Source organism: Macaca nemestrina, chromosome 10, assembly GCF_043159975.1.
Source record: "Macaca nemestrina isolate mMacNem1 chromosome 10, mMacNem.hap1, whole genome shotgun sequence".
Lineage (NCBI taxonomy): Eukaryota > Metazoa > Chordata > Mammalia > Primates > Cercopithecidae > Macaca > Macaca nemestrina.
Window position 1 is genome coordinate 85,512,133 of NC_092134.1, and position 27,658 is coordinate 85,539,790.

The 27,658-nt window shown below is 51.0% G+C and overlaps 1 protein-coding gene and 1 long non-coding RNA gene across 8 annotated transcripts in view; one reads left to right on the forward strand and one right to left on the reverse strand.

The window, feature by feature from the left end:
* Positions 1 to 2,235: 2,235 nt before the first annotated feature.
* On the reverse strand, positions 2,236 to 26,764 carry LOC139356777 (uncharacterized). 7 transcript variants are annotated; one of them, XR_011609195.1, is made up of 5 exons: positions 26,629 to 26,764; positions 19,856 to 20,033; positions 15,247 to 15,473; positions 3,745 to 3,959; positions 2,236 to 2,382 (listed from the first exon to the last, which is right to left on the reverse strand). It is a non-coding gene; the product is annotated as an uncharacterized lncRNA (long non-coding RNA). The 7 variants fall into 7 exon arrangements; XR_011609194.1 differs by having other exon boundaries at positions 3,745 to 3,981; XR_011609193.1 differs by lacking the exons at positions 2,236 to 2,382; positions 3,745 to 3,959 and adding exons at positions 13,530 to 13,732; positions 23,528 to 23,717 and having other exon boundaries at positions 26,629 to 26,762.
* The window catches only part of LOC105470054 (collagen type II alpha 1 chain), a 31,324-nt gene continuing 12,709 nt past the window's right edge, over positions 9,044 to 27,658 (forward strand). Inside the window, exons 1-25 of the mRNA XM_011721775.3 lie at positions 9,044 to 9,176; positions 13,281 to 13,487; positions 14,963 to 14,979; positions 15,193 to 15,225; positions 15,330 to 15,362; positions 15,470 to 15,523; positions 15,687 to 15,788; positions 16,756 to 16,833; positions 17,463 to 17,507; positions 17,619 to 17,672; positions 18,073 to 18,126; positions 18,902 to 18,955; positions 19,331 to 19,384; positions 19,516 to 19,569; positions 19,876 to 19,920; positions 20,451 to 20,504; positions 23,558 to 23,602; positions 24,086 to 24,139; positions 25,656 to 25,754; positions 26,051 to 26,095; positions 26,188 to 26,286; positions 26,476 to 26,529; positions 26,935 to 27,042; positions 27,414 to 27,467; positions 27,553 to 27,651. Of these exons, the coding sequence (XP_011720077.1) occupies positions 9,092 to 9,176; positions 13,281 to 13,487; positions 14,963 to 14,979; positions 15,193 to 15,225; positions 15,330 to 15,362; positions 15,470 to 15,523; positions 15,687 to 15,788; positions 16,756 to 16,833; positions 17,463 to 17,507; positions 17,619 to 17,672; positions 18,073 to 18,126; positions 18,902 to 18,955; positions 19,331 to 19,384; positions 19,516 to 19,569; positions 19,876 to 19,920; positions 20,451 to 20,504; positions 23,558 to 23,602; positions 24,086 to 24,139; positions 25,656 to 25,754; positions 26,051 to 26,095; positions 26,188 to 26,286; positions 26,476 to 26,529; positions 26,935 to 27,042; positions 27,414 to 27,467; positions 27,553 to 27,651 (1,680 nt within the window). The 5' untranslated portion in view covers positions 9,044 to 9,091. The remainder of the gene's footprint in view (positions 9,177 to 13,280; positions 13,488 to 14,962; positions 14,980 to 15,192; positions 15,226 to 15,329; positions 15,363 to 15,469; positions 15,524 to 15,686; positions 15,789 to 16,755; positions 16,834 to 17,462; positions 17,508 to 17,618; positions 17,673 to 18,072; positions 18,127 to 18,901; positions 18,956 to 19,330; positions 19,385 to 19,515; positions 19,570 to 19,875; positions 19,921 to 20,450; positions 20,505 to 23,557; positions 23,603 to 24,085; positions 24,140 to 25,655; positions 25,755 to 26,050; positions 26,096 to 26,187; positions 26,287 to 26,475; positions 26,530 to 26,934; positions 27,043 to 27,413; positions 27,468 to 27,552; positions 27,652 to 27,658) is intronic.

Consider the following 27,658-nt stretch of genomic DNA (forward strand, 5'->3'; position numbering starts at 1 on the left):
TTCTTTGTCTCTTTTGATCTTTTTTGGTTTAAAGTCTGTTTTATCAGAGACTAGGATTGCAACCCCTGCCTTTTTTTGTTTTCCATTTGCTTGGTAGATCTTCCTCCATCCCCTTATTTTGAGCCTACGTGTGTCTGTGCACGTGAGATGGGTCTCCTGGATACAGCACACTGATGGGTCTGGGTCTTGACTCTTTATCCAATTTGCCAGTCTGTGTCTTTTAATTGGAGCATTTAACACATTTACATTTAAGGCTAATATTGTTATGTGTGAATCGGATCCTGTCATTATGTTAGCTGGTTATTTTGCTCATTAGTTGATGCAGTTTCTTCCTAGCATCGAAGGTCTTTACATTTTGGCATGTTTTTGCAGTGGCTGGTACCAGTTGCTGTTCAGCAATATTCACTCTTCTGCAGCCTCTGCTGCTGATACCCAGGCAAACAGGGTCTGGAGTAGACCTCGAGCAAACTTCAACAGACCTGCAGCTGAGGGTCCTGACTGTTAGAAGGAAAACTAACAAACAGACAGGACATTCACACCAAAACTCCACCTGTACATCACCATCATCAAAGATCAAAGGTAGATAAAACCACAAAGATTGGGGAAAAACAGAGTAGAAAAGCTGAAAATTCTGAAAATCAGAGTGCTTCTCCCCCTCCAAAGGAATACAACTCCTTGCCAGCAATGGAACAAAGCAGAATGAATGGACAATGTCTTTGACAAGTTGAGAGAAGAAGGCTTCAGATGATCAGACTTCTCCGAGCTGAAGGAGGAAGTTCGAACCCATTGCAAAGAAGCTAAAAACCTTGAAAAAAGATTAGACGAATGGATAACTAAAATAACCAATGTAGAGAAGTCCTTAAATGACCTGATAGAGCTGAAAACCATGGCGCAAGAACTACGTGACAAATGTACAAGCTTCAGTAACCGATTCGATCAACTGGAAGAAAGAGTATCAGTGATTGAAGATCAAATGAATGAAATGAAGTGAGAAGAAAAGTTTAGAGAAAAAAGAGTAAAAAGAAATAAACAAAGCCTCCAAGAAATATGGGACTATGTGAAAAGACCAAATCTATGTCTGATTGTTGTACCTGAAAGTGATGGGGAGAATGGAACCAAGTTGGAAAACACTCTGCAGGACATTATCCAGGAGAACTTCCCCAACCTAGCAAGGCAGGCCAACATTCAAATTCAGGAAATACAGAGAATGCCACAAAGATACTCTTTGAAAAGAGCAACTCCAAGACACATAATTGTCAGATTCACCAAAGTTGAAATGAAGGAAAAAATGTTAAGGGCAGCCAGAGAGAAAGGTCGGGTTACCCACAAAGGGAAGCCCATCAGACTAACAGGAGATCTCTTGGCAGAAACTCTACAAGCCAGAAGAGAGTGGGGGCCGATATTCAACATTCTTAAAGAAAAGAATTTTCAACCCAGAATTTCATATCCAGCCAAACTAAGTTTCATAAGTGCAGGAGAAATAAAATCCTTTGCAGACAGGCAAATGCTTAGAGATTTTGTCACCACCAGGCCTGCCCTACAAGAGCTCCTGAAGGAAGCACTAAACATGGAAAGGAACAACCGGTACTAGCCACTGATTTTTGTGTGTGTGTGTGTGTGTGTGTGTGTGTGTGTGTGTGTGTGTATTTTTAGTAGAGATGGGGTTTCACCATGTTAGCCAGGATGGTCTCGATCTCCTGACCTCATGATCCGCCTGCCTTGGCCTCCCAAAGTGCTGGGATTACAGGCGTGTGCCACCGTGCCCAGCTCTAAGCACTTCTAAGATGAAGATGGGCCTCTTGACAGGCTTGCATGGGAGGAAACTGGGGCACATGTGGGATTTTTTCCTCCTATCTCCCATGAGAAGGAAGCTTACAGACCACTGGCTAAGGATTCCAGAGTGGCGTCTCCATGAAGCAAGGAGCAAAAGCCATTGTGAGGTAGCCCAGTGAGGTACCATTGCTGGTAACCCAGTTAAGCTGCCAGAAGAAACTCATGATTGGAGGTACAGTTACCATTGCAGAGGAAGGCAGGTCTCTGCAGATCCTAAAGATTAGTTACACCATGGGACAGATGTGACCAAGCTGCCTTCACTACCCAAGGCATTGTCAGGAAGAGCTCTTTTTAGTGAAAGGGCAGAACAGAGGTCTTCTGTCCATGACATTGTATTGTGCTACAGCACATCATAGAATGCCACATAACATCACAATATATTATAACTTGTTTACTTTACAGTTTGCCTTTTTGTGTATCCCCTGAGAGGTAGTCATCTCCTTGCGTGCAGGATTCATGTCTAATAGAGCTTTCTTTTGTCCCTCCATACCACCTAGCAAGTGCCTGGTGCATAGTTGGTGCTCAACACAGAGGATGAAGAAATGCTGGCTGAGGAATGAGAGGGGGAATGGGACAGGAGTGAGGGGAGGCAGTTGAGCAGGACCCCAAGGTTTTGAGCCCAGGATTCTGGGAGGGAGGGTGTCAAGGGCAGTGGGTTGGTGATCAGCTGAGGAGCTGGCCTGGAGCCTGGAGTGGAGATTGGGGCAGTGCAGAGCACAGTGGGGCCCTGGCTGCCTCCGGACAGGTGCTGGGTGTGGGGACAGCCAAGCGGCCTTCATGGGGAAGGGCAGTATGCACTGTCCTGCTCCCCCTCAAGGTTGTTTTTGGCAAAGGAGCTCACTAGAAACTTACCACATCTTCCCTGGGGCTTTTCAGGGACTTCCCAGAGGGCTGGCCCACTGCACCCTGCCCCCTGCACTGGGGCAAGATAAACTTGGTTTGCAGGGGCCTGGCTTTCTCTGAGGTGGCACCCACCCTACTAGCCCTAGGGACATCATAGTTAGCTCCTCGCTTTCCTTTCCCACCTAGGAGGAGTTCATCAGTCAGGAGTCCCTGGGGGGCAGTGCTAAGGGACCACTGTGGGAAGGAGGCTTAGGTGGCCAACTCCGCTCCCCTGCCAGCTCTGCCCCTACACTGTCTCCATGGAATCCAGGGTTCTAGTTCTAATCATGGGTCAGTCTCTTCCTTGCACTGGACCCAATTCCTACTTGAAAAAAGGGACATAGGAAAAGTGACCCCCCCACCCGCTTTAAAAAAAGACTGCAGCAGGCTTTACAAAGTTGTGCATTCATCACCTCCTTTAGGGTCCTTCATCCATTCCTCTCCTTAAAACTCACTTCTCCTTTCTGCCACCTTTAACTCAGGCCCCTCCTTGCCTTGTCTGCCTCCAGTGCACGCCTGAGCCCAGTCATGTGTGACTACAGACCATGCAGACCACATGCTTCTGTTAGCCAGGGTCACATGGAACTTTCCATGGGCCAATATTTAGACCAGCACGTCTCCAGCCTTCATGGACATATGAGTTATCTGAAGAGTTCAGTAAAAGCCAACTCTGATTTGGTAGGTTCAGCTTTTCCAAAAAGCTTCCAGGGTAGATTGATGCCACTGGTCCATGGACCACATTTACTATGTGATCGCACTGTGCCAAGCAGGCTTTGAGGGGAAAAATTAGGTGCGTTAAGGTATGGCCACTGCTATCAAGGAGGCATGTGAATAGACTCACATGGGATTTCTTCACATGTTTGAGGGAGGAAGGGATGGATGGATGGATGGATGGATGGATGGATAGATGGATAGATGGATGGATAGATGGATTGATGACTATCTAAAGGCAAAACTCCACAGAACTGGTTGTACCCAAATGCAATAGGAGTTCAAGGAAGGGAGAGAGATGGGGAGAGAGAGTTTCACCTGTTTCGTGGGTTGTTGACCTCTCAAAGGGTATCCCTTGGAAACCCCATGTTGTGCCATTGCTTGAGAAGTGCCTGGAACAGATGCTCTCTGGCTCTTGGGAATGGTGGTTTACTGTAGAACCAGTTGCTTCATATGGAACTTCTGCTGGAAGTGCTCAAACATCTCTGCATTTAAGCATTTGTGTTCTTCCTTTATCTCAGAACCATCAAGAGCTGATGAGAGAGACAGATGCTCCTTAAAGGCAAAAAGTTACCCACCTTAAGAAAATGAAAGATTTTGCACGAAGTTTGTTGTCTTTGTTTTTAAAGTGAAATGGGAAGATCATTTCTGTATAAAAATACAGACATTTCTTCAAAATGTAAGCCTTTAAAAAGCCCAGACGCTTTTATCTTTTCCCACAAAGGTCTAATTAGTAGGAGGTAAGAAGAAGAGGGGAAAATGAGAAGAAAGGCAGATCTGAGCCGGATTCGGTGGCATTCAAGGAGTCCTCCATGTCTGGCCTTGCCTTCACCCCTTACTGCCATGTCTTATTCCTAGGGCCCTGCAGATGGCTCCACACCGTCCTGGGGCCACTGCCATGTCTTCTGGTGCATCTGCCCTTCTTTGCTTCCATTTGGGAGCCATCCTGCCCTCTCACTGTACCTCTCTGAATTTCAAACCCCCACCCATGCTTGGAGACACACTTCTCCTAGGAAACCTCCCCACAGCTTACTCCATGGCTTCCAGAATGCCATTCTTTCTTTCCTTTCTTTCTGTTTCATTCTTTTTTTTAAGGGGTTGGGGAGAGTGGGATACCTTTTTTGCAGCATTTTGTACAATCATTTTTTTCCTTTTTCCCCTACAGATGAAGAGGTGGTATCTAAATCCTCTGTATCCCCATCTCATACAGAAGTAGGTGTTCAGTACGAGTCCTAAGCTGAATTTGTATGGCACTGTGACAGGATAGAGGAGACTGGGTGGGATTCTTAGTGCTATTTGCATTTGAGAATACATAGTAACACATTTATGTTCCTATGGAATGGAATGTACACCATAAATCTGGAAAACCCTATCCTGGACAGTCTTGATCCTGTTACTCTACCCCAAAAATGCCAAAAGAAAACATAAACACATCTTGAAAGGCTGTCTGAACTGAGCCCAACCAACAGAAGCTGAGTGTCATTGAGTAAGCTGGGCTCACCCTCCGCCACGGCTGCTGTGTGAAGTCTGTGCATTCACCACCTGCCATATTTGGGGTGGGCTTACCTCTTTGGAATGTGAATCCTTCTTCACTTTATCACTATTTTTAAATGGGATTTGTGCAGAGGAAGAGAAAGAGATCTTTTCTTTACAGCCTCTCTACAAATATCTTTCCCAATAAGGCTATGTCAACCTGAGTCTAAATTTAATGCTTCCATAAAAGAGAGAAAAATAGTGAAATGGTTATTTTGTCTGTACAACACAATATTGCTGATTTAATCCATCTGTTTCTCTGAATTGGGCTGACTTGGGGTAGATACACTGATTGCGACTGTTTAATTTCTTTTTTTTCTTTCTTTCTTTTTTATGCTTTGAGATGAAGTCTCGCTCTGTTGCCCAGGCTAGAGTGCAATGGCGCAATCTCAACTCACTGCAACCTCTGCCTCCCGGGTCCAAGAGATTCTCCTGCCTCAGCCTCCTGAATAGCTGGGATTACAGATGCCCACCACCACACCCAGCTAATTTTCATATTTTTGTAGAGATGGGGTTTCACCATATTGGCCATGCTGGTCTCGAACTCCCGACCTCAAATGATCCTCTGGCTTTGGCATCCCAAAGTTCTGGGATTACAGGTGTGAGCCACTGCACCCTGTTGTACCTGTTTAATTTCTAACTGTTCTACCTACTGTTACCCATACTGAACTTAAAGGTGTGAGTGAGTGAAGCTGATCATGTGCGACACTCAGCCATCGATGCTCTTTTCCTACCAACTGGGGAAATCAGAAGCTCTTTGTCTTCAGTTCAGCAGCTCTAGAAATTGCAGCATTTCCTTATTGGTCTGACACTGCTATGATAGAAGATTTTTCACATTAAGTGAATGAACATTTATTTACAACCTTTCTAAAATATGGAATACATATTTACCTGTCTCCTCAAAGAGACCACATTAAACCTAAATTAGCATTTTATTGGACGTTTCAGTTATGAATCACAGGGACTACAGCAGATGCTGTAGATGAGGATATTCCCTGGAAGCATTGATGACTGTAGGGGCAGTGGCCCTACCCCATTGACCTTCGGTTACCATGTTTTGTATTTGTTGTGTCAATTTCATATTGCTTTTCTGTTTCCTCTCTTATTCTCCCTTTTTGCTGTTCTCATTGTGCTTCATCAACAATTGCTGCTCTCCTATCTTACCTCTAGTTTTCTGCATCTAATTGGTGAGGTCAGATGCCATTATGTGTTAATATAATACCTAAACTATGAATTAACAGACAAGGAGTAAAAAGGGCTCTACTATGCACAAAATGCATAGCTTTATATAACATCAATTCTGGCTATTTAGTGGTTTAGTTCCCCTTCTTTTCAGTTGCTTGGGTATGGTGTGGATAGTGAGATTGTTGGACAAGTAATTTCCAAATCAGTGATTTGCATATGTGTGCTACATATAGGTCTAATTCCAGTTTGAGTCACAAATTAGAGGTTTTTAATTAGTTGTTTGGAGTCACAGATGGGTAAAATATTAATGTTGGTGTTCAGTTGGCTTTATAATTTAAATAATTTCCATAGTTTATTTAGGCTTGTCAATTTAAATTTTAAATTTTATTTTTCTTATGTCAGTTCCCACTGCTGGCGAAAAGAAATTTTCCTACAGGGGGTGGAGAACTTAACTTGTATTCATAGATGGACCATGATTGCTGGAAGGAATCCAAAGCTCTTACACGTAGATACAGTCTACTGGCAAAGATGAATCACAGAGCTAGAGGATGAAATTAAGAACAAACTTGCAACGAAAGTCTGTCCCACTTTGCTGCTCACTAAACCAGATCATTCTGAACTGGGCTTCGATTTTTTCCATATACTTTAGTGTTTTCTCCCAAATCCTTTTCTTTCTGCTGAATTTTTATGACAACTTGTATTTGAAGTCAGTCGTATAAATGCCTTTATAGTTGTATCTAAACTATTAGTCCACAGGGGCTTTCCTAACTCCTCCTGTGTGTTAGAATTGTGCTAGGCACAGTTCTTGTTCCCAAGCATCTTCCAGGCTCATTGATGAGATAAAGACCAATGGATATAAGGGGAAAAAATTTAAACTACACAAAAACATATGTAGCTTAGGCTATAAATGCCAGGGGGATTCAGAAAGGCAGGGAGACGTTGTGTTCTCGAGATATCAGAGAAGGCTTCTCAGAGGGGCTTTAACCTAGGAGGTCTTGATAAATGAGTGGAATTTGGTCATTCTATCTTCCAGGTAGAGAGTATAGGATCCTCTGAGCCCCAAAGAGGACATGAGGCACTGCTAGCAAGAGAACAGCTTTTTTCTAGCAGAGATTGGGCCTGAGGAAGAGCCCAGAGCTTAATGCAAGCCCCTGAATGGGAGCATGGAGATTCAAACAAGTAAGGCCCCTGGAAGGTAGGGGAGATGCTGGAAACAGTGGTTGAATTCTTCCCCATCTCCATCCAGACTGGACAAAGCATGGAAGTATTTCCTTCAACAATGAGTTCTTTCCCTTTCCAGCCAGTGCACTTGCAACTCCAGCCTCTACCAGGACAAGTGTCAAAGCTTGATAGGCTAGGGATGGGGTCCCATGACCCCTGGTGGAAACCTAAGGCCCAGAAGTAGCTTCTTCCAAGTGCTCTCAGCTTCTAGGGGGAAAGCTCCAGAGAAACCAAATTGCCCAGGAGGGCTGAAGTTCTGGTTAAGTCAGATCCCAAATCCTGAGTTTCATTTTGCCTAAAGTTCTTTGGGGGACCATATCACTCAAGAGGAAGGTCTGTTTGGGGACGTTTCCTCCCTGGTATGAAAGGAGGCACCGGAGACCAAGAGAAGAGACCATCTAAGCCCTGGGGAGAAGGCAGTTTGGCTAAGGTGAGAGAGGGCGCTCACCGGGGAAGGTGAGGTGAGGCGGGAAGCGGAGGGCCAGGGGGCCGACTGGGAAATTCTGGCGCTTCTCCCCGGCTCACAGAACTCGCCAGCTGGATCGGCCTCCCCGATCCCTGGCCAGGGCCGCAGCAGTGACCAACCGTCTCTGGCCAAAGCTGCTCTACCCCGGCCGGCAGTGCCCACTCCCCGGGGGACTCCCGGACCCCAGCCAGGAAGAGCAGACACCACGTCTGAGCCTGGAGCTAGACAGTCCCCCGACAGCAGGCAGCTTGCACCGTTTAGTCTCCGCTCCCTCCGTCCTCTGTGGCTCCTTCAGTCCCCTTCCCAGGGCCTGCCCCTGCCCCCCACACCTTCACACAGGTCTCCTTCTGTGCAGTAACACACCAGCTCCTTTCCTGGCTGTCGGCTCAGGCCAACTTCGCCCTGGACTCCAGAGGAGGCTTTCATCGCAGAGCTGGATGGGGGAGGGGTGGAGGGCAGGCGCTGTGAACGTCAGGTGGGAGTCTGGGGACCAGGTACTGCAGGAAAGGGCTAAAAGACAGGTCGGGGCAGCCCTTCAGACCTGGCTCAGCTAGCTTGTCTCCAAGATTTAGGACTCGGAATAACTCTATGGGCTCCTCCCTGTCCCCACTCCCAAACGCCCGACGCGGTGCCCCTTCTTCCTCCGCTGCTCCTTCTCCCTCCGCTGCTCCTTTCTACCGCTTTCCCTCCTCCCTCCCGTGTCTTTTCCGTCCTTGGTCTAGGGCTCTCGGCCTGCGCCTCTGCAAACACCCCCCTCCCCTCCAACTCCGGCAGAACTCCGAGGGGAGGGGCCGGAGGCCCCCCTTCCCGCCTGTGGTCAGAGGGGGGCAGCGCGGCAGCCCCGGGTTTGGGGGGCAGGGGCCATCTCTGCGCCCCGCCCGATCAGGCCACTCGGCGCCCTAGGGGTGGGGGGCGGGAAGCGGGACTCGCAGAGAGGGGGGTCCGGCTTGGGCAGGTGCGGGCACTGGCAGGGACCAGGCGGGCTCCGGGGGCGGGGGGCTCAGGTTACAGCCCAGCGGGGGGCAGGGGGCGGCCCGCGGTTTGGGCGAGTTCTCCAGCCTCGAAAGGGGCCGGGCGCATATAACGGGCGCCGCGGCGGGGAGAAGACGCAGAGCGCTGCTGGGCTGCCGGGTCTCCCGCTTCCTCCTGCTCCAAGGGCCTCCTGCATGAGGGCGCGGTAGAGACCCGGACCCGCGCTGTGCTCCTGCCGCCTCGCTGCGCTCCGCCCGGGCCCGGCTCAGCCAGGCCTCGCGGTGAGCCATGATTCGCCTCGGGGCTCCCCAGACGCTGGTGCTGCTGACGCTGCTCGTCGCCGCTGTCCTTCGGTGTCAGGGCCAGGATGTCCGTAAGTCGTCCCCTGCCCCTGCCTGCCTGCCTTCTATGCGTCCCTCAGCATCCTTCTCCCCGGCCCGCTCCAGCTCTGGAGCCCGCGGCTCCGGGCTAAAACAGCTCCCGGGGTCGTAGCTCGCTGACTTAGGCACAGGACACGCAGGAGTTCACCGAGCAGAGTTCTGGGAGTCAAGGACTCTGTCCCAGGGTCCTCAGTGCCCATCGCGGTTGCAAGTATTTGCAGGTCCTTACGTTGCGCTAGAATACTGAACTTGCAAAGTGTTGGCTGGGAGAAGTTTGCGCACAGATATAAATGCGCTCTTTTCCACCAGCTTTGATAATTAGGCGCACATGCACGCAGCTCGCCTCTTCGAAGCACTTCGAGTTCTGCAAAAACAGATCTTAACTCATCGAACTTAGGAGAAGTAGAAAAGAGAGAACGCGAGCGAGGGAGCAAGCAAACGCCAAAGGGTTGACTTCACAGCCTGTTCAAGGCTTGGTGGCTGGTGGGCTCAAAGGAGAGTTAGACAAAGGGGACTAACACTCTGACACTGGTGGGCTGAGATCCCAGGCCACAAAGAATGGCTTCGGAGAGGCCCTCTGAGACCTCAGCGCCTCTTTAGGGTACTCTCCCCACCCAGCTGGCCCTGGAGCAAGGTGCAGCCCTCGCGCTCATCTCGACTTCCCTCCGTCCGCCTGCGCCTGTCTTCTGATAAAGGGTACAGAAACTTCCAGTAGGAGAGATCGTCTGAAAGACGATAACATTCCAACCAGACCGTGCTTTTCAAATGCCCCCGAAGATAGCGCCCCCTTCCCCGCGGTCTTACCCCATTCCCCGCCGCCCGGAGGTACTACAATGAGTTACTTTTCTAAATTCTGGAACTCACCTAGCCAGGCTGCGTGGTGTGTGTGTGTGTGTGTGTGTGTGTGTGTGTGTGTGTGTCAGGGAAGCGGGGCAAGCTGGTCGATTGCTACGATTGCTACAACTATTTCAACCGGTAGAGTTAGAGATGGCTGTTGTAGTCGGGTCCAAAGGCTGTTCGGACTGCACCTTTCTTTCTACCCCTCCTTTGGTAAGGTCCACTGTCTGGGATTATATTCAGGACAAACGAAGCCTGGAAAGTGTATTAGGTAGAGAGGATTTTTTTTTTCCACGTGTTTGGGCACGTTTCCGACGGCTGGGATTCCAGCCCTGTCTTTGTATGTTACAGATTGTAAATCAATCGCAGAGGGAAACTCTTCGGCAGGGGGAATCAAAGTCCTCTGCCTTCGAGGCTCTGTGGGCCCTCTCCTGCCACCAGGCTGTCTCCAGGGATAGCGTGGAAGGCGGCGGGCTCAGGCGGGCTTTCCGTTCATTAGCGCGGCGGGGGCAGGGCTGGTGCCTGCGGCGCAGCTGCGAGGAGCCGGGAGCAGGAGACTCTGGCCGGGTCACTCGGTAGTGCGCTGAGCTGGAGGGGCGCTCCCGGGCATTTGAGGAATACAGCGTGACTATACGTGGCCTGGACTCAGACTGACTATATTTTTGTACTAAATTTGCAAGCACACGCCCACAAAGATGTCTTCTTGACTGACCCCTGCCTTAGTTCGCAATGGAATTAGCTGGGTGACTTTAAAATAATTCTCAAATTCTCCATCCGGTATTAGGGTCGCTTGCTTAAGCGGTAGAGCTCTCTCACCGCCGTATCTTTCCTGGGAGGTAGGGATTCCACAGCTTCTCCGGCCCACACCTTCCAGTCGCTCCTCCTCCTCCCAGAGGGAGTGTGATTCTGCATCCGAGAGGCTGATTTTGCGCCCTGGAGCATCCCACCTTTGTAACCCCTCCGCCTGGGGTCAGCGGACCCCTAGGTGTGACGTGGGGAAATGCGCAGTCTGCATGGACGTCAGGAATGTCAGAAACCTAGAGCTCGGCCACACCCCTCCTCCCCATCTTTCCACGAGTTTGAGAACCTTCTTGGCGGCGGCGTTTTTGACCCTCATCTGCATTTCAGAGCCCTCGCCTCCGACAGTGCCCCTGGCTCAGGGGAGAGATCTCAATCCTCCTTTGTGAGGCTTGTTTGCGTTGGGAGATTGGCAGCGATGGCTTCCAGATGGGGCTGAAACGCTGCCCGTATTTATTTAAACGGGTTCCTCGCGGAGACCTGTGAATCGGGCTCTGTGTGCGCTCGAGAAAAGCCCCATTCATGAGAGACGAGGTCCGGTGGGTTCTCTCGTACTGCCCGACCCCCTCTCCCACAATGCCCCCCTGTGCCCGCCCGCCGCCACCTCCCGGCTCCAGCCCTGCGCAGAGCGGCGGTGAAGCAAAACAGTTCCCCGAAAGAGGTAGCTTTTTAATTGGCTTGCCACAAAGAATCACTTATACGGCCTTGCGGTAATGAGGGGAACCGGATCAGGCGCGCCGGGATGCTATCGGCAGCCGTTTTAGAGCAGCAATTATGGTGGTGCTGGGCTCCTCCGTCCACACCTAGGGGATCCGGTTACGGCGCTGGCTCCTTTCTGGGGCAGTCATTTAATCCCACTTTTCACTCTGCCAATGTCTGTGAGCGAGCCGTGTCCAGAGCCGCAGCCACAGAGTCACCCAGCGGCTCTTACACCCAGCGCAGCCTGGCCCCGCCCCTGCGCCCGCGCATCCCGGGCAGCCCTTCCCCGGGAAATCTGATCCGCACGGGGAGTGGCCCCTCTCCAAGCATTTCCCCCTCTCCTCGCTGGGTCCTCATGGGTGTGGGTGGGCTCTTCCTTAGTCTGGGCTGGAGCGCATTAACCGACGCCTCCTCTCCCACACCTTCCTCACCGCCTGCATTCTACTGCTCCAGCTATTTTAACGGTGGGTGTGTCCCAGCAACTTCTGTATTTTCCCTGGGATCTCTCACCCTCCTGTGATTATCTTGCCCAAAGGCTGAGCGGATTTCTTCTAGTGGGAAAGTAAAAAGGAACGTTTATCTTTAGATTTTCACTCTCCTTAAAGAGCAGTGGGCAGGCTCGTTTCTCTCTCCACCCTCTGGGTTTGTGGCTCTTTCCTATTATTCATCTCCTGCTGCTGCCATTGCCTTGGGGATTTTGATGAGAAAAACAGCGCTGGGCGCTCCCTAGCACGTGGTGCGGGCTCTACAGTCCTTGGCTGCTAAGGAGCGCTCTTGTCAGCACAGGTTTCATTTGCAGCATGAATTCCAGACGGCAGGGCGCTGGTGGAGGGGACTAGTCCCTGCTATTCGTCCTCTGCGTTCTCGGAGGAGGCCAGGCCTGGCCTGGCCAATCTTAGCCCTAACCAGGTATTCAAGGACCCCTGCTCCCCAAATCAGGGTGCTGTTTTCAGATGGAGGCAGGGCATCTCCAAGCAGGGCTACAGGTGGAGGTCAGCACTGGGGGCGCTTTAGCCCCCTTGCCGCCTAAGTAGTTTATAGCCTGCCCAAGCCCCGAGTGTATCGTTTGAATGGGTCTACCCGCTCCCCAGATTGGTCCTAATTCTAATATGGTTCAAAGAATGAGACAAGATCTTAAGTCTAATAGCTCATCTTTTCACCCCCCTCTCTTATATATCTATTTTTGGAGCCTGGCTGCTTATAGATTCCAATTTTTGTAGGTAGAATTTTCTACATCCCCTCTGAATGTTAGCTGTCAGTTGTATTTAGCAAATCCTGTAATTCCCAGAGGAAGGCAGAAGAAAGAAGACTTCTCTGGTCCTGGGCTGGGGGAGGGCAGGTCTCACCATTTTTCTGTCTCCTTTCTTTTTATAGTCCCAGAGTTCCTATTCAGAATATCTCATCTCCTCCCTTCTGCTCACCCTTCAACTCCCCCCACCCACCCCATCACCTGGTCTCCCCCATATTAGGTGGGTAAAGAGAATAGTATAGTAACCCTCCACCTTCATTGCTGGGTCAAGATTTTCACTGGTGAATAGAGAGCATGGTGCAAGGTGCATAATAAATATTTGTTGAATACATGGAAAAATCAGTGATGTTTTAGGAAAATAATTTTTAAGTTCTATATGTCCAGGTGGCCCCAGCCTACATTCTTCAGCATTTGAATTCTGTCAAGTTGACTGCAACCTCTCTCTTTTTCTCTCTGGCCCCCCACCCCCTCCTTCCCTTGGCTCTCTGCTTCTCCCTTCCCACCCTTGGTGCAGAGGAGGCTGGCAGCTGTGTGCAGGATGGGCAGAGGTATAATGATAAGGATGTGTGGAAGCCGGAGCCCTGCCGGATCTGTGTCTGTGACACTGGGACTGTCCTCTGCGACGACATAATCTGTGAAGACGTGAAAGACTGCCTCAGCCCTGAGATCCCCTTCGGAGAGTGCTGCCCCATCTGCCCAACTGACCTCGCCACTGCCAGTGGTTGTAATTTATTTATTTCCTGTTCAACATAAATAAATTACTTGCAAGCACCGCAAACATGCTCCCATAGATGCTGGTCATCTCTGCAAAGCAGAGGGGCTAGTTATCCATGGGACCTGGCAGCTGGGGTAGAAATGAAAGGCCACTTCTCACTTGCAGGTTGAAACTGAGTAAGGGAGCTTGAGACGCTAGAGGGGTCCTTCTTTGCCCAACATCTCTAAGACACATGAAGGACAGATGTGATTCTACAAAAAAAAAAAAAAAAATCCTCTCTGAAATCATCTCTGCAAATTACTAGAGCTACTATGGAGATCAAATGCTCTGTCCGGCCAATCCATGAATTAATTCCTCCTCTGCCACTGACATCTTCTCTTCTCCTTAGAAGACTTCCATGTATGTGGTCTTCAGTGTGAAGAAAGCTCTGCCAGCTAGTGGGGAGACAGTAGGGGCAGGCTCCCTCATTGAGTTATGGAACATTGGTGGTAGTTTCCTACCTGCTATTACCTCTCTTGGAGTTGACCACTAATTCAGAAGCAAAATAATAGCAGAGGGAAGGGCTAGGCTTTGGGAGTTCTAGTGGGGACGGGTGGAGACAGAGCCCCATATGTCTGCACTGTGGTGGGTGGTTATAAACTCCCAGTTAGATCCAGTGCTGGTGGATGATATATGTGCAGGTGACCCCTTCCCAGCATTCATACAGATGTCCTATCCTATCTCCCTGCAGAGTAAGTGGGGACACTTGTCTAGATTTTTTGGGTAGTTCTTGCTGTCCCCTTCCTGCTGAAGTAGAGAAGGCTGTGGCAAGGGAAGTGAGAAGGTGCCTTTCCTTAACACTTCAGCAACACTGGCTCCTTAATGTATAAATTCCCAGATCCTTTCTGAGGGGCCCATGTGAGCGAAGTGTTACTTGCCTTTACTATTTTGCTGCTACTGTAAGGGAAGGGTTATTGACTGGGGATGGCACAGGATCTGATGCTCCAATACTCTTCATAACTCATATGCCTTGCTGTTTTTGTGTTTTTATTTGTGCTTGCTTCAAGGAGACGCAGCTCTAATGTAAGACCTTTCTAAGTGCCTAACTCTTCCTCTGGGAGGGCTTGGGGTTCGGGAAGGGCTTCCTACCCTGTGGGGGGAAGAGAGACTGAATCTGTGCTTTCCTTCTCGTGGCTGATAAGATCTTGAGTTCTTCATTGCCTTTCTGTGCTGCCCTTGCTCCTTTCTTTTGCATGCTGTCTGCTTTTTGAATAACAAAGTCTGGGTCACCTCCATTCCTCATGGGACCTCAGCAACCCCAGGGCCACAGTGGCCCTAACACCCCAACAGAGGGGTTCAGTGGAGTCACAGGAAGCTGCCACCTTCCTTGGTTGTGTCCTTTTGTTTGATCTAATGAATGTTTGAATGACAAGAATTGGTATTTTTCCATCTCAAGATTCTTACCTTCTTCTTCTCTATTATTTTTTTTTTCCCCCTTGCAGGGCAACCAGGACCAAAGGTAAGGGCTTTCTTCTTTTTCTTTTTTCATATTTTTTTGCCTTTATATTTCCTGCTTCAAAAGCAATGCTATGCTAATCCAGTCTGTGATTTTGTAGACATCAGAAGGTATCTGTTTCAGAGGGCACCTCAACACAGGGGCTGCTGGCAGGGTTTTAGACTAGGGGCTTAGTGGGCTTACTCAGCTTAATCCTGTGAATGTTTCATGTTTCAGGGACAGAAAGGAGAACCTGGAGACATCAAGGATGTAAGTTCAAATTATTCTCACCTGGTGTCCCAGTTGCTGCTCGAAATGGGTCATTTCCTTGTGCTCTCCTCTAACTAACCATCCTGTGGGGTTGTCTCTCACAGATTGTAGGACCCAAAGGACCTCCTGGGCCTCAGGTAAGAAAGGGGGAAATCCCCTTCTGCGTCCCTTCCTCACTGCTCGTGAGTTACTGACCTGCAGGTTCCTGGCCTTGCTGTCGTCTTACCATGTTCTTCACCTTCAGGGACCTGCAGGGGAACAAGGACCCAGAGGCGATCGTGGTGACAAAGGTGAAAAAGTGAGTAAAAAGCAATGCTGCTTGACTCTGGTGGACTTCCCAGGACCCCCAAGGCCCTACCATGTGTTTAAGAGCCTGGTCACCTCTTACACAGCAGCCCAGGGACAGATGGCGCTTGGAGAAACACGGCTTCCCATTGATGCCTTTTTCTCTTTATGCCAAGGGTGCCCCTGGACCTCGTGGCAGAGATGGAGAACCTGGGACCCCTGGAAATCCTGGCCCCCCTGGTCCTCCTGGCCCCCCTGGTCCCCCTGGTCTTGGTGGAGTAAGTATCCTTACTTCCCGTTCCTTCAGGCTGTCCCTCCAGAAATGTGGCTTTTAAATTGCTACTTGCACTTACCTGGCTGGCTCCCAGGGCTGCCAGCAGTGTGTACATAGCCTGTCCATGGGCTTTGCCCTCAGGCCTATAATTTAGTAGAGTCACATATTAGGCATGAGACTGTGGTGCTAAGGGCTGGCTTTTTTTTTCACTAACTGGGATTCTATAAAGAAAGTCTTCAGTTACCTGGCTTCCAGGCATCTGTACCGTGTGGTTGATGCTCGGGGGTGGGTGTAAGGGTTAGGAGAAAGGATGACTGGGCACTTGTATTTCCCTGGAAGAAGAGTGACCACTGTCCTTGGAAGACATTTATTCTTGGTCCTTGCCAAGTACATTCCAAGCAACTATTCACTCTCATGAAAGAACTCCACTGAGTGAAGGTGTGTGGCTAAAGTCAATTTTGGAATCAAACCAATCAGCAAATTATATGATTGCCTAGTTTTTGCAGGTTTGCTATTTTGACGTTTGCTGTATTGTAAATTCTTAAACTTAAATGGGCTCACAGATGCCTACTGCATCTCTTGCTGAAATATTCCAAGACTGTTGATTTTAGTCTTTTGCTGGGCATTAAAGTCTTAAAGAATAAAGAACACCCTTAGAAGGTTTGGTTATGTTTCTCCATATATGTTGAATAATATCTGCCGTATTTTAGAACATAAAAATAATTTTATAAAATGACATGCGAGGAACTGATACTTCTCCAAATAACACTTTGCCTTCCAGATTTTGCCACCTTATAATCCATTCCCCAAAGTACTTTCCAGGCATCAGTGGTAATTCTGATCAGTGATAGGTTAGTCTCCAACAATCAGAGTTTATCTCAGTAGAGTTCTTTGTATCCAGATAGAGCTTACCTAGCCAAGTAGGGAAGACCTAGTGCCTTTCAACCTCCTAATGTTGGGTTTCTTTGCAGAACTTTGCTGCCCAGATGGCTGGAGGATTTGATGAAAAGGCTGGTGGCGCCCAGATGGGAGTAATGCAAGGACCAATGGTAAGAAAAGACACTAGTTCTTTGCAGCGAAAATGGCAGGAGGTGGCCCTTAGCAGAGCCAGAGAGTCTGACAACCTCTGCTTCACAGATAATTGCTTAGAGCAGCTCTCCTCCATAGTTATGTAACCTCCCATTCAGCTAGCCCAAAGTATTTGGTTTTTAATGGCAATGGATGCCACTTTTAATGATGCGCTGGAGTGACTAAGAAGAATGAAGATGGAGAGATGCATATAGGCTGATCTGTTAGAAGGCCAGTTGCTATTGCTCTTGGAATGAGAACTGAAGAATGCAGACAGCAGCTACTGTTCTCCAGCATCCACAGACTTCCAGCAGGAAATCTCAGCCCCGCAGCTCTGACTTGGCACATGCTAAATGAAACTCAGCCTTTAGTAAACATGGCTACTGTCCAGGAGAAAGCAAGGCCAGCTTTTCTGTCCAAATGGTGCCTATAAATAAAAATAGAGTGTTGCGTGGGGAGTGGGAAATGAGAGGGAGCAGCCACTCTAGGCCCCTTGCCCACAGAGTAACTTCTTGTCCTTTGTCTGGGCTGTTGGCTAGGAGAAGATGGCACACTGGAGGCCACTGGTGAAGCATGTGCAGTAAACCCCTCATTTTCTGTTCTGGTGCAGGGCCCCATGGGACCTCGAGGACCTCCAGGCCCTGCAGGTGCTCCTGTAAGTACCTACAAGTCTTTTCGCCTCCATGGTGTCACAGATGATTCCCAAGCACTATGATGTTTTAGTCGTTTATAGGGGTTCACCTGGTGTCCTCATTTTACTTTTTAGGGGCCTCAAGGATTTCAAGGCAATCCTGGTGAACCTGGTGAACCTGGTGTCTCTGTGAGTACCGACATGGCCCTGTCCTCTCTCCGGGGGAGCCTGTAATGATAGACCACTGGGACCACAGCTGCTGTCCCTCCCAGGCTCTGCCCAGCCCTTTCCCACAGTTGGTGGCCCCAAGGAAACTCAGATGTCACTTCCTAGCTGTGGAGGAACTCTGATGGACAGCCCAGTGTGGCAAGGGCCACCAGGGACTCTGTCCTACCAGCCCCCTTTCCTGGTCACCCCAGCGTGTGCTGCTGCTGCATCCCACTGTGGTCTCTGCACCTTTGTTCTGACCTTCCCATCTTTCTTCTTCATAGAAGAACTGGCTTCCAAAACTACAATGTCCAAGTTTTGTCCATTGCTCAGGTGTCTTCCTGCTCTAACCATCTCTTAAACTCTCTTCCTTTGTTTGTAGGGTCCCATGGGTCCCCGTGGTCCTCCTGGTCCCCCTGGAAAGCCTGGTGATGATGTGAGTATACATGAGTAGACAAATGAGGAGCTGCCTCCTTTGAAAGGGCCTGGAGAAGGTGTGTGCTGGGGGAGTGACAGGGAGGCACCCAGGGTGGAGATGTCTTGAGGAGCAAGACTGGGCTGTCCCAAACCCTGATGCCATCTCCTATCTATATGGCCACTGTGACTGTGCTGGCAAGTTCCCTGGGGACTGCTTTGGATCCAAGGGGAAGAGAAATAATTAAAACATCATTAGCCCCAGGAAGGGAAATTGAGAAATGAGAGAAGAGAGAGAAAAAACACAAGGCAGAAAGATGTAGAGAAGAAAAATTAAAGAAAGAAGCGTTCAACAACCCAGCATTATCTTAATTGTAAATGAGTTAGAAAAAGCGCAGCCTGAGTCAGGATGTCTACAAAGGATGCAAACGAAATGAAGAGACAAGAATTGGCACTCTTGGGCTATTTTTATGAATAGCATTAGACAGTAAAAGTCTCTCAAGGTTAGGGAGAGCACGTCCAGTCAGCAGAGCCCAGGAGAGAAGAGAAAAAGCCTCTCAGGGGAAGTCAGAGGCTGGTGAGGACAGAGGAGCTTGCCCATGGGCTATGCATGTGTCTAAAAGAATAAATCGTGAACCATGAAAGGCATCCAGGCATGTGGAGTCTGAAGGAGTTGAGGGAGATGAGTGAGCCAGTGGGCAAAGGCATGGACGGCTGGAAGGAGGGAAGCCCTCTGGGGTGCCCCCACTATGCTACTGCGTCTCTGAGGCAGCTGGGGTATCTCTCTCTCCCTTCAGGGCGAAGCTGGAAAACCTGGAAAAGCTGGTGAAAGAGGTCCGCCTGGTCCTCAGGTAAATGCCGCCTTTCCCAGCCTCAGGCATCTTTCCCAGCGTCTCCCTCCCCATGGCCTTAAACCCAGTGCATCCAGTTCAATGAGGTCACTTCTGAGATGGAACACCAGTAGCCCCTATATTTATCACGACCATGTTTGTAATCTCCACTCAGGCTCCCATGAGGGAGGCTGGGCAGTTGTTATTTATACCACTTTGCATAAAATGGGGGGTATGGGGAGGGGTGGTCTGGGTTTTACTGAAAGAGCTGTCCAAGTGTGGGGATTGGAGACAATGCCCTGGTGGCCCAAGGGAGCTGGAGGCCCTCTGCAACCCAGGGCAGCTTCCCCCTGTTATTTTACTCTGTGCTCTGAACACCTCCACTTTGGATTGCAGGGCGCTCGCGGTTTCCCAGGAACCCCAGGCCTTCCTGGTGTCAAAGGTCACAGAGTAAGTATCATGGGTGAGGAGGTTGGAAGGAAGAGATGCCTGCGGGGAGAGAAAAGCACTTTGGGGCTCGTGCATTTCTTCCAACTTGAGTTTCCCAGAAGTGTGATTGAACATTTTCTCATGTTCCCTAGGGTTATCCAGGCCTGGATGGTGCTAAGGGAGAGGCGGGTGCCCCTGGTGTGAAGGTGAGAGGCCAGAAAGTGCAATGGGATGGGGAGGAGGGAGACATTGAGGAGTCCCTCTTCCTAGCCAGGGAGACACTGTGGAGCTCAGTGGAACTAGCTCCTCAGAACAGCCGTGGCTGGGAACACCAGCCCTACATCCTGATGGGCCAACAGCAGACCTGGAGAGCTCAGGGCATTGTCCTTCACAGGACTGAAGTTTGTGTCAATGCAGGCTGAGGTGACTAGGGCTTTTGGCGTCTTCCCTAGGAGTTTTCTGGGGGCCAAGAATGGGGTCCCAGACACTGACCTTGTGCATTATTTTTCCAGGGTGAGAGTGGTTCCCCGGGTGAGAACGGATCACCGGGCCCAATGGTAAGTATGGACACCCTCCAGGAAGGCTTATCAGAGACTCTTCAGACTAGCAGATGGCTGCAAAGAGCCTCCTTTGTGCAAAGTTCCTATTCAATGTTGTGGATTTCATCTGACTGTGAGCAAAAAGCAAAATGTATTAGATAGATGATTTGTTCAAGATTTCACCAACATTTCCTTAAGATAGCCATGTTAACACACTAAAGATGCTCCCATTTAAAAAAATTCTGTTGAGTCTCAACATTTTGTCAAGCTCATCTACTGCAAGGAGCAAGGTAGGTGTGCTTGTAACAAAGGTTGTCAATAGGTAGCAACAGGAACATCTGTGTGTTATGCCTGGGGAGAAAACTGTTGGGTGTGATCTGAGGCATCCTGGCTAGTCAAGGAGCCAGCACCATCAGGAGGTCCTTGGTTTCCTGGGTGTGTGCACCCTCCCTCTCCTCTGGTATCTGCAAAGGGCCCACAGGTAGAAATGGTCACCCTGAGCACCGTGAAGCCAACTCATGCTTAGGCTGTCCTCGTGTGTGTTCCAGGGTCCTCGTGGCCTGCCTGGTGAAAGAGGACGGACTGGCCCTGCTGGTGCTGCGGTGAGTAACTGACAAAGCCAAACACCACCATTTGCCAAGCACTTTAGAGTTTACAGGTTTGTTTCTCTTGACCCTTGAAACAACCCTGCGAAGCATAGGGAGTATTGTTATCCCTTAAGAATTCACCCCGAGTGTGCCCATCAAAAATTCCCAGGCTAAGTCTGCACAGTTGAAGGGGGAGGGATGGGAATGGGAGGGTGGATGGATGAAAGCAGGATTCTCTTAACAAATCCAGATTATCAGGTAATCCCTTCAACAGACGCCACCCACTCCCTGGGCAATCCAGTTGGAGTTTACAGACAGACTTAATTGGCTATAGCACCACCGTGCTACTCTCTGTTCTTCCTGGTTGCTCAGATGCCCTAGAAAAGTGGAACAGGTGAGCATCAACTCACAGGGCTCTGTGCTGGCTGCTGCTGTGAGTGATATTATGCTATAGTGCCGGGGGCCACCATTCCATAGGCACTTCCTGTGTTTAATACCCTATATGCTTTACCTGGTCTCATCTTCCTCCACATCCTGAGAGGTGGTTCTATTCTTCTCCCAATTTTACAAATGAAAAAACCGAGACACAGAAAAGTGAAATAGCTTAAGATAAATGGTGCCTTGCAGCCTCAGACTCTGGTGGCCTCTAGTTAATGTGGGAAATTAAGGGTGAGGGGATTGGCAGCTGAGGGAGGGTGCAGGGTGCCAGACGGAGGCGTTTAGCTCTGATTCCTTAGCAATAGAGAGTCCTTGTAGGCGCTTGGTCAGGCGAGTGATGCGATGAAAGCCGTGTTTAAGAAAGATTATGCTTTCTGCTGATTTCATACCCCCACCACCCAAGCTCTGAGGCCCCTCCTCACAGGTCCTTGCAGGGCTGGCCAAAATAAATCAGCTTCACTCCGTTGTGCTGCTTTCCAGCTAATGTGTCTTGTTTGGCAGAAGTTTCCCTCAATGGCAGATCAGTGAAATAAGCAGCAGCCTCGACCCCCGCCCCCTTTGTCAGCCAGAGCTGCTGAAGCGCCTTGCCCCAGGGTCACTCTGTGTGAGGGGATTAGAGAGCACTGGGGCTGCCAAGAAACACTGCCGTTTCTACAGATTAGCAGGATGCTGGCTTGTGGCCTTTTAGCGAGGCTCAGAGCTGCAGTGGCCCTGGTCTGCATGGGCTAAAGACAAGCTCCATCCCCTGTCCTTGTTCCCTCCTTCCTGGGCACAGCCGCTCTGTTTCTTGCTTCTCTTTGCTGGTTCCTGTCCCCATGGTAGTTAGGCTGGCAGCGTGTATAGGATTTGGCTTAGAAGATTGACAACGTTGCCTTTGAGCCCTTCTTTGCTCCTCCTCCTTCTCCCCTCCCATCACACTCCTCTCTGGAGTCTGCTCTGCGAGGTCCCTACTCTGTGGTCTCCCAGCAGCCTTCTCAACCTTGACTTCCAGAGGGAGCTGTAGCAGTGTCGGGGTGTGCAGGCCCCAGACATGGGGCAGGCTCACGGAGATCCAGGTGCTGGTCTGGTGTCAAGGCTGGCCCAGAGACTGGGCTGGGTTGGCGTCTGCCTGCTGTGGTCATGTGCCCTCCCTTGGGCCTGACTGTGTCCTCTCTCCAGACTTGCTGCAGGGAGAGGTGACAGATGCCAGCCTAGTTCTGGCCTCTCAGAGCAGCGTGGCAGCTCCCTTTCGCTCAGGCCCAGCCTGGGCCTCCCTGCTGGCCTACCTCTGGGGAGAGGGTGCTCCAGAGCTTCCCAAGGAACAGTTTCCCGAAGCAGCCAGGCCAGCCCAGAGGGGCTGTGGCCAATCCTGAAGCTTTATGTTCCTGCTGACATTTTTTCTAAGCCTTCTCTTGCTTTCCTCTTAAATGCCAATCTGGAGAATCTCCGTTAGGAGAAATGGACCCCAGCCAGGAAGAAGAGTTGAGTTGTATTTAAAACACGAGCTCCCCCTAAAGCATCCTTCTCTAGCTTCTAAGGAGAGGCAGAGATTGGCAGACAGGACTCAGCAGGGAAAGGTTCCCCCCGACCTGCTCAGTCAGGCCCTAGGCCCAGCTCCACCCAGCCTGTGGTCCCCAGAGTTTGGGTAAAGAGTTCCCTGGGCCCTAAGGAACCCTGAGAGAGCATTTGAGGGGTGCCACCACAAAGTTGGCAGAAAAACCCTCCCCCTCCAAGTCCAGTCCTAGAGAAGGAGCTGGCAACCTTGCCTTGCTTTGTAAGCCAAAGCCTCTTAGGGCTTGAGCTTAGATGTAGTCTTTGAACTGTGGCTGGTGCCCTGCCCCATCAGGGAGCCAGTGGGAGACATCTTGTGAGCATCTTTGTTTTCCATAAGAGCAGGTTGTCTGGGGATGGGCCACAGGAAGAGGCAACCTGGAGTCAACCAAGAGGAGGCCTTAACCAAATCTTAACCAGAGAGGTTTACCAAGCCTTGAAAGCACTTCAAGGCAGGAAGCACTGAGTCCACATGGTTGTCTCGCTGTTTCATTTCCTTGTACTCAGTTCTCAGTCTTTAAATGATCACTTGGCTGTGAAGTTAGGGATGTTTGGGGTCTGAACTGAAGTTGAAGAAAAGAAGAAATGATTTAAGCTTTGTTTAAGATTAGGGGCCAGGTGCAGTGGCTCACGCCTGTAATCCCAGCACCTTGGGAGCCCGAGGCGGGTGGATCACCTGAGGTCAGGAGTTCCAGACCAGCCTGGCCAACATGGCAAAACCCAGTCTCTCCTAAAAATAAAAATAAAAAAATTAGCCAGGTGTGGTGACACATGCCTGTAATCCCAGTTACTCAGGAGGCAGAAGAATCGCTTGAACTTGGGAGGTGGAGGTTGTAGTGAGCCGAGACCGCACCACTGTACTCCAGCCTGGCATCAGAGCCAGGCTTTGTCTCAAAAAAAAAAGATTAGAAGAAACCCACTACTACCCTCTGGTCACCCACACAGACACCAAAGCTGAAGCCCACACCTCACCATCCTTGTGCTCAGCCCTGGGACACCCCAGGCACAGTGTCTCCTTCGTTTTCTGTAAGGGTGGGCTAGAAGCAGGGACGGACAGGGCCTGTGGGTGCCTCTCATGGTCACTTCCTTCTTGCTCACAGGGTGCCCGAGGCAACGATGGTCAGCCAGGCCCCGCAGGGCCTCCGGTAAGTTCATTTTATCCTCAGCAGGTCATTGTTGTTGCTGTGCTCTAAGTCCTATTAAGCAGCCCGGTGAAGTCTGCAGGGTTTATCGGGTGCAACCACAGCAGCACTCAGATGTCTACTGGAAAGGAGGAAGAAAGAGAAGTAGTTCTTAAATATCACTTGAGCATGTTGATAACAAGCTTTGAAGCATGGGCTCATTTTCCTCAGCCATCCTTTCAGCAGTCTTTTTAGAGGAGGAAGGTCAATGGAGATTCTTGCTTCTCACTACAGATGTAGTCAGAAACTTGCTTTGCCTTCTGAAGCCAGGCAAAGGTTTCTGGGGACGCTGGCAATGGGGACAATTTTCATCCAAGGCTTTTTAGCCACAGTGGATATGGAGTGAAATCAGTATAGAGGAGGGAAGGAGTGTGAGGTGTGGGGGTGGCTCGCTTTGGAGGTCAGAACTGGCATTCACCTCTCTTCTCATCCGCCTACTCTCTCCAGGGTCCTGTCGGTCCTGCTGGTGGTCCTGGCTTCCCTGGTGCTCCTGGAGCCAAGGTACATGCCCTGTTGTCCAGTCTGGAATTTCTGGATGCCGAGAAGCTGTCCTTTCCCTGTAACCCTTGCTCATTGCTCCCTCAACAACCACCTGCTCCCGTCTGAGAAGTAGCTCCCCACCACCCCACCCACTGCCCCCTCCATCTAGGCAGGGCAAAAAGCCAGACACTCGTAGCCTCACCTGGAGGGAAAGTAAGACAGAAGATAAAATGTGGGAGATCCAGTTACAACTTTGGAGTGGGGAGAGGTGGACAGAGAAGAAGATGGGGATACACCAGAGGCCTGGCAGGGGCAGAAGGCCAGGAGTGGCAGCAAAGGGAGGCAAACCTAGGGGAGACCTAACAGCTGAGCAAGCTCGGGGCCCTGACGGGCACTGGAGGGAGCTGGACAGGGAAGAGGCACAGGCAGGGAGCCTCTGCTGCCCTCCAGGTTTCTGCTTCATTTGGGGTGCCTGGCTCTTCCAAGCCATGTTAATGGAGATCTCTGGAGGATTACTAGAGGCCAGTGGGAGGCCAGCCAGTTCAGGGCCAGGCCCCGCAGCCCAGGAGGGATTCCAGTGTGAACGTCCCTGGGAATGAATAAGGAGCCTCCATGTGTCACTGGCATCAGGTTGCTTTTCCCCTCCTGGGGGTTTCCATGGCAACCAGACAGTGTCTGAGGTCCCGGGAGCCGGGTAAAGGAGACCCATTGTGAAGAGGGACAGCGGAAGGTGAGGGGGGCTGACCTTTGGAAAATAATAATTACCGAAGTGAAGCAGGAATGTTCTGAGAAGAAACCTGAGGAGGCTCTGCCCTCTCTCCAGGTTGGCAGCCCTCCCCAGGGACTCTGCCATCTCGAGTGGGTTGTAATTTTTAGGAAAAAATGAAAGTAAAAGCACAGGCCATTTTGGGGGGAGGGGGCTTGCCAGAGGCCCCCCCTAAGGGGAATTGGGTTGCATTGAGAGCAAGGAGGGGCAGAGTCCCCATGTGCTTTTGTCTTGGATTTCTGGCTTACTGAGAACAGACTGGGGCCAGGGCCGGGGTGTCACTCTTCACCCGTCAGCCAGATGGGAGTGAGATGGTGCTCTGAGCCCGGATGTTCAGAGACTTAGAAGGGACCTCAGTTCCTCAATAAAATAGAAAAACAGGAGGTGGTAGGAGAGAGCGGTGTCCATCCATCATCCCAGGGTGCCAAGATGGCAGGGTCCCCAGCCCACGCTTTTCTGATGGTGTCGATGGAACCGTGGGTTGTCCGTTGCTGTAGTACGTAGCTGTGCCGTGGCGTGTGGAGGCTTACTGTGTAGAGAGGAGGTGAGCAGTAGAGGAGGCAGGTGTGGGAAGTCATCAAGTTATTAGCTCAGTCAGGCAGGGACAGAAATGGCAGCGTGACCTGTGTGTGAATGCGCATGTTCAGGTGCGGGCTTGGGTGCATGTGCATAATCCAGGGCTGTGCTCGCAGCTGGCCCTGAGCTGTTGCCCGCCCACTAGAGGTCTGTGTCCCCTCTCTTCTTCATTTCATCCTTCCTGTCTCTTCCCAGGGTGAAGCCGGCCCCACTGGTGCCCGTGGTCCTGAAGGTGCTCAAGGTCCTCGTGGTGAACCTGGTACTCCTGGGTCCCCTGGGCCTGCTGGTGCCTCTGTAAGTGCAGCTTCTCTTTGGCCTGGGGGGTCTGGGGTCTGTGGCCTCAGAATTCTTGACTCTGTACTTCGCTCTGACGGCCGTGGGCTCCAATCACCAAACCTTCATTCTGGCCCAATGCCTGTCCCCATCTCTAGATGTATCCCCTTCTATCCCATCTTCCCCATGAAACACATGGTGGGAATGTCCCTGAAATGGACAGCACCTATGCCAGGTCCCTGGATCTGGACCCTGGAGGGCTGGAGGTGGTTGGGGTTCATTCTTTGCTGCTTATTTGACAATGTCTCCTTTCTCAGGGTAACCCTGGAACAGATGGAATTCCTGGAGCCAAAGGATCTGCTGTGAGTGTTGCCCCTGGACTTTGCTCCCCCAAGCGAGCCTGGTCCTGCCTCTCCCCTCTCCTGACACCCTTCCCTTCTGCTCATGCTGACAGGGTGCTCCTGGCATTGCTGGTGCTCCTGGTTTCCCTGGGCCACGGGGACCTCCTGGCCCTCAAGGTGCAACTGGTCCTCTGGGCCCGAAAGGTCAGACGGTAAGAGCCCAAAGTGACCCCCAAGTCCCATTGACATCTCTGGAGTCAAACCCCATCACCCATCTTTCCCATGCTCTCCTGCCCTGGCCTCACAGCGGCCTCCATCCGAGGGCATCGTGAACAGGGGTTCTGGGGTGGGGCAGGCTCCCTGGAGAGAATCTGGTGTGAGGACCTGCCTCTCTTTTCAAGGGTGAACCTGGTATTGCTGGCTTCAAAGGTGAACAAGGCCCCAAGGGAGAACCTGTGAGTATCTGCCCCCAAGCTTTTGTCTTTTCTACTGCTGTTCTATGGGTCACAGGCCTCCTCACCTCCTCCCCACTGCCCCACCAGCCCGCCGCCTACCTCCTCCGGGGCTCTATCCCCCAGTCTGGGTCCTTTCAGATTATGCCTGGAGGAGACTTAACAGGGCTGAGAAGGCCCAGATACAGCTTCAGCTCCCATCCTTGGCTTGGCCAGTGTGAACAGTTGGATCTTTACGCCCTCTCATTTCCCTCTGCTCTGCCATGGCTGGTCCTTTATGGCCTCTCATCCTCAAGCCCCCTCTGCCCTGAAACAGTTGCCAAGGCTACTTCCTCCATACTCTGAGTCGAGGCTTGCTCCAGGCCCAGGTGAAGGCTCACTCTGTTTCTGTTTTTTGGTGGTCCTCAGGGCCCCGCTGGCCCCCAGGGAGCCCCTGGACCCGCTGGTGAAGAAGGCAAGAGAGGTGCCCGTGGAGAGCCTGGTGGTGTTGGGCCCATTGGTCCCCCTGGAGAAAGAGTAAGTGAATGATGAGGCTCTATCCCACGGGGGCTGTGATCTCGAGAGGGAAGTGGAGTCCTTGTGGTCCGTGTTCTGGTCGGAGCCCATGACTTTTCCGCATGTCATCCTCCTCTTTCTCCATCCACACCACGGGGAGAGGGAGTCTGACCCTGAGTTGTGCCCCCCACCGCCAGGCTGACATGAAACAGTCTGAACTCCTTCCCAGGAAGCGGGGACAGGCTCCAGAAGTTAACCTCTGAGAATCCTGCAGACCACAGTTACTGCTCCCCAGAAATTGGGATTGGTGGGTTAGTGGGATGGACCCGCTGGAGCCTGGCTGGGTTAGGGGCCGTTCTCATTCACTGCCTCTCCTCCCTGTGGCTCCTTAGGGTGCTCCTGGCAACCGCGGTTTCCCAGGTCAAGATGGTCTGGCAGGTCCCAAGGTGAGTGGGGGAAGAGGGGCTGGGGTCCCTCTCTGCATCGCTGGTCACATGGTATCCTACTGACTCCCTGTGTACCCTTGTTTAGGGAGCTCCTGGAGAGCGAGGGCCCAGTGGTCTTGCTGGTCCCAAGGGAGCCAATGGTGACCCTGGCCGTCCTGGAGAACCTGGACTTCCTGGAGCCCGGGTAAGTA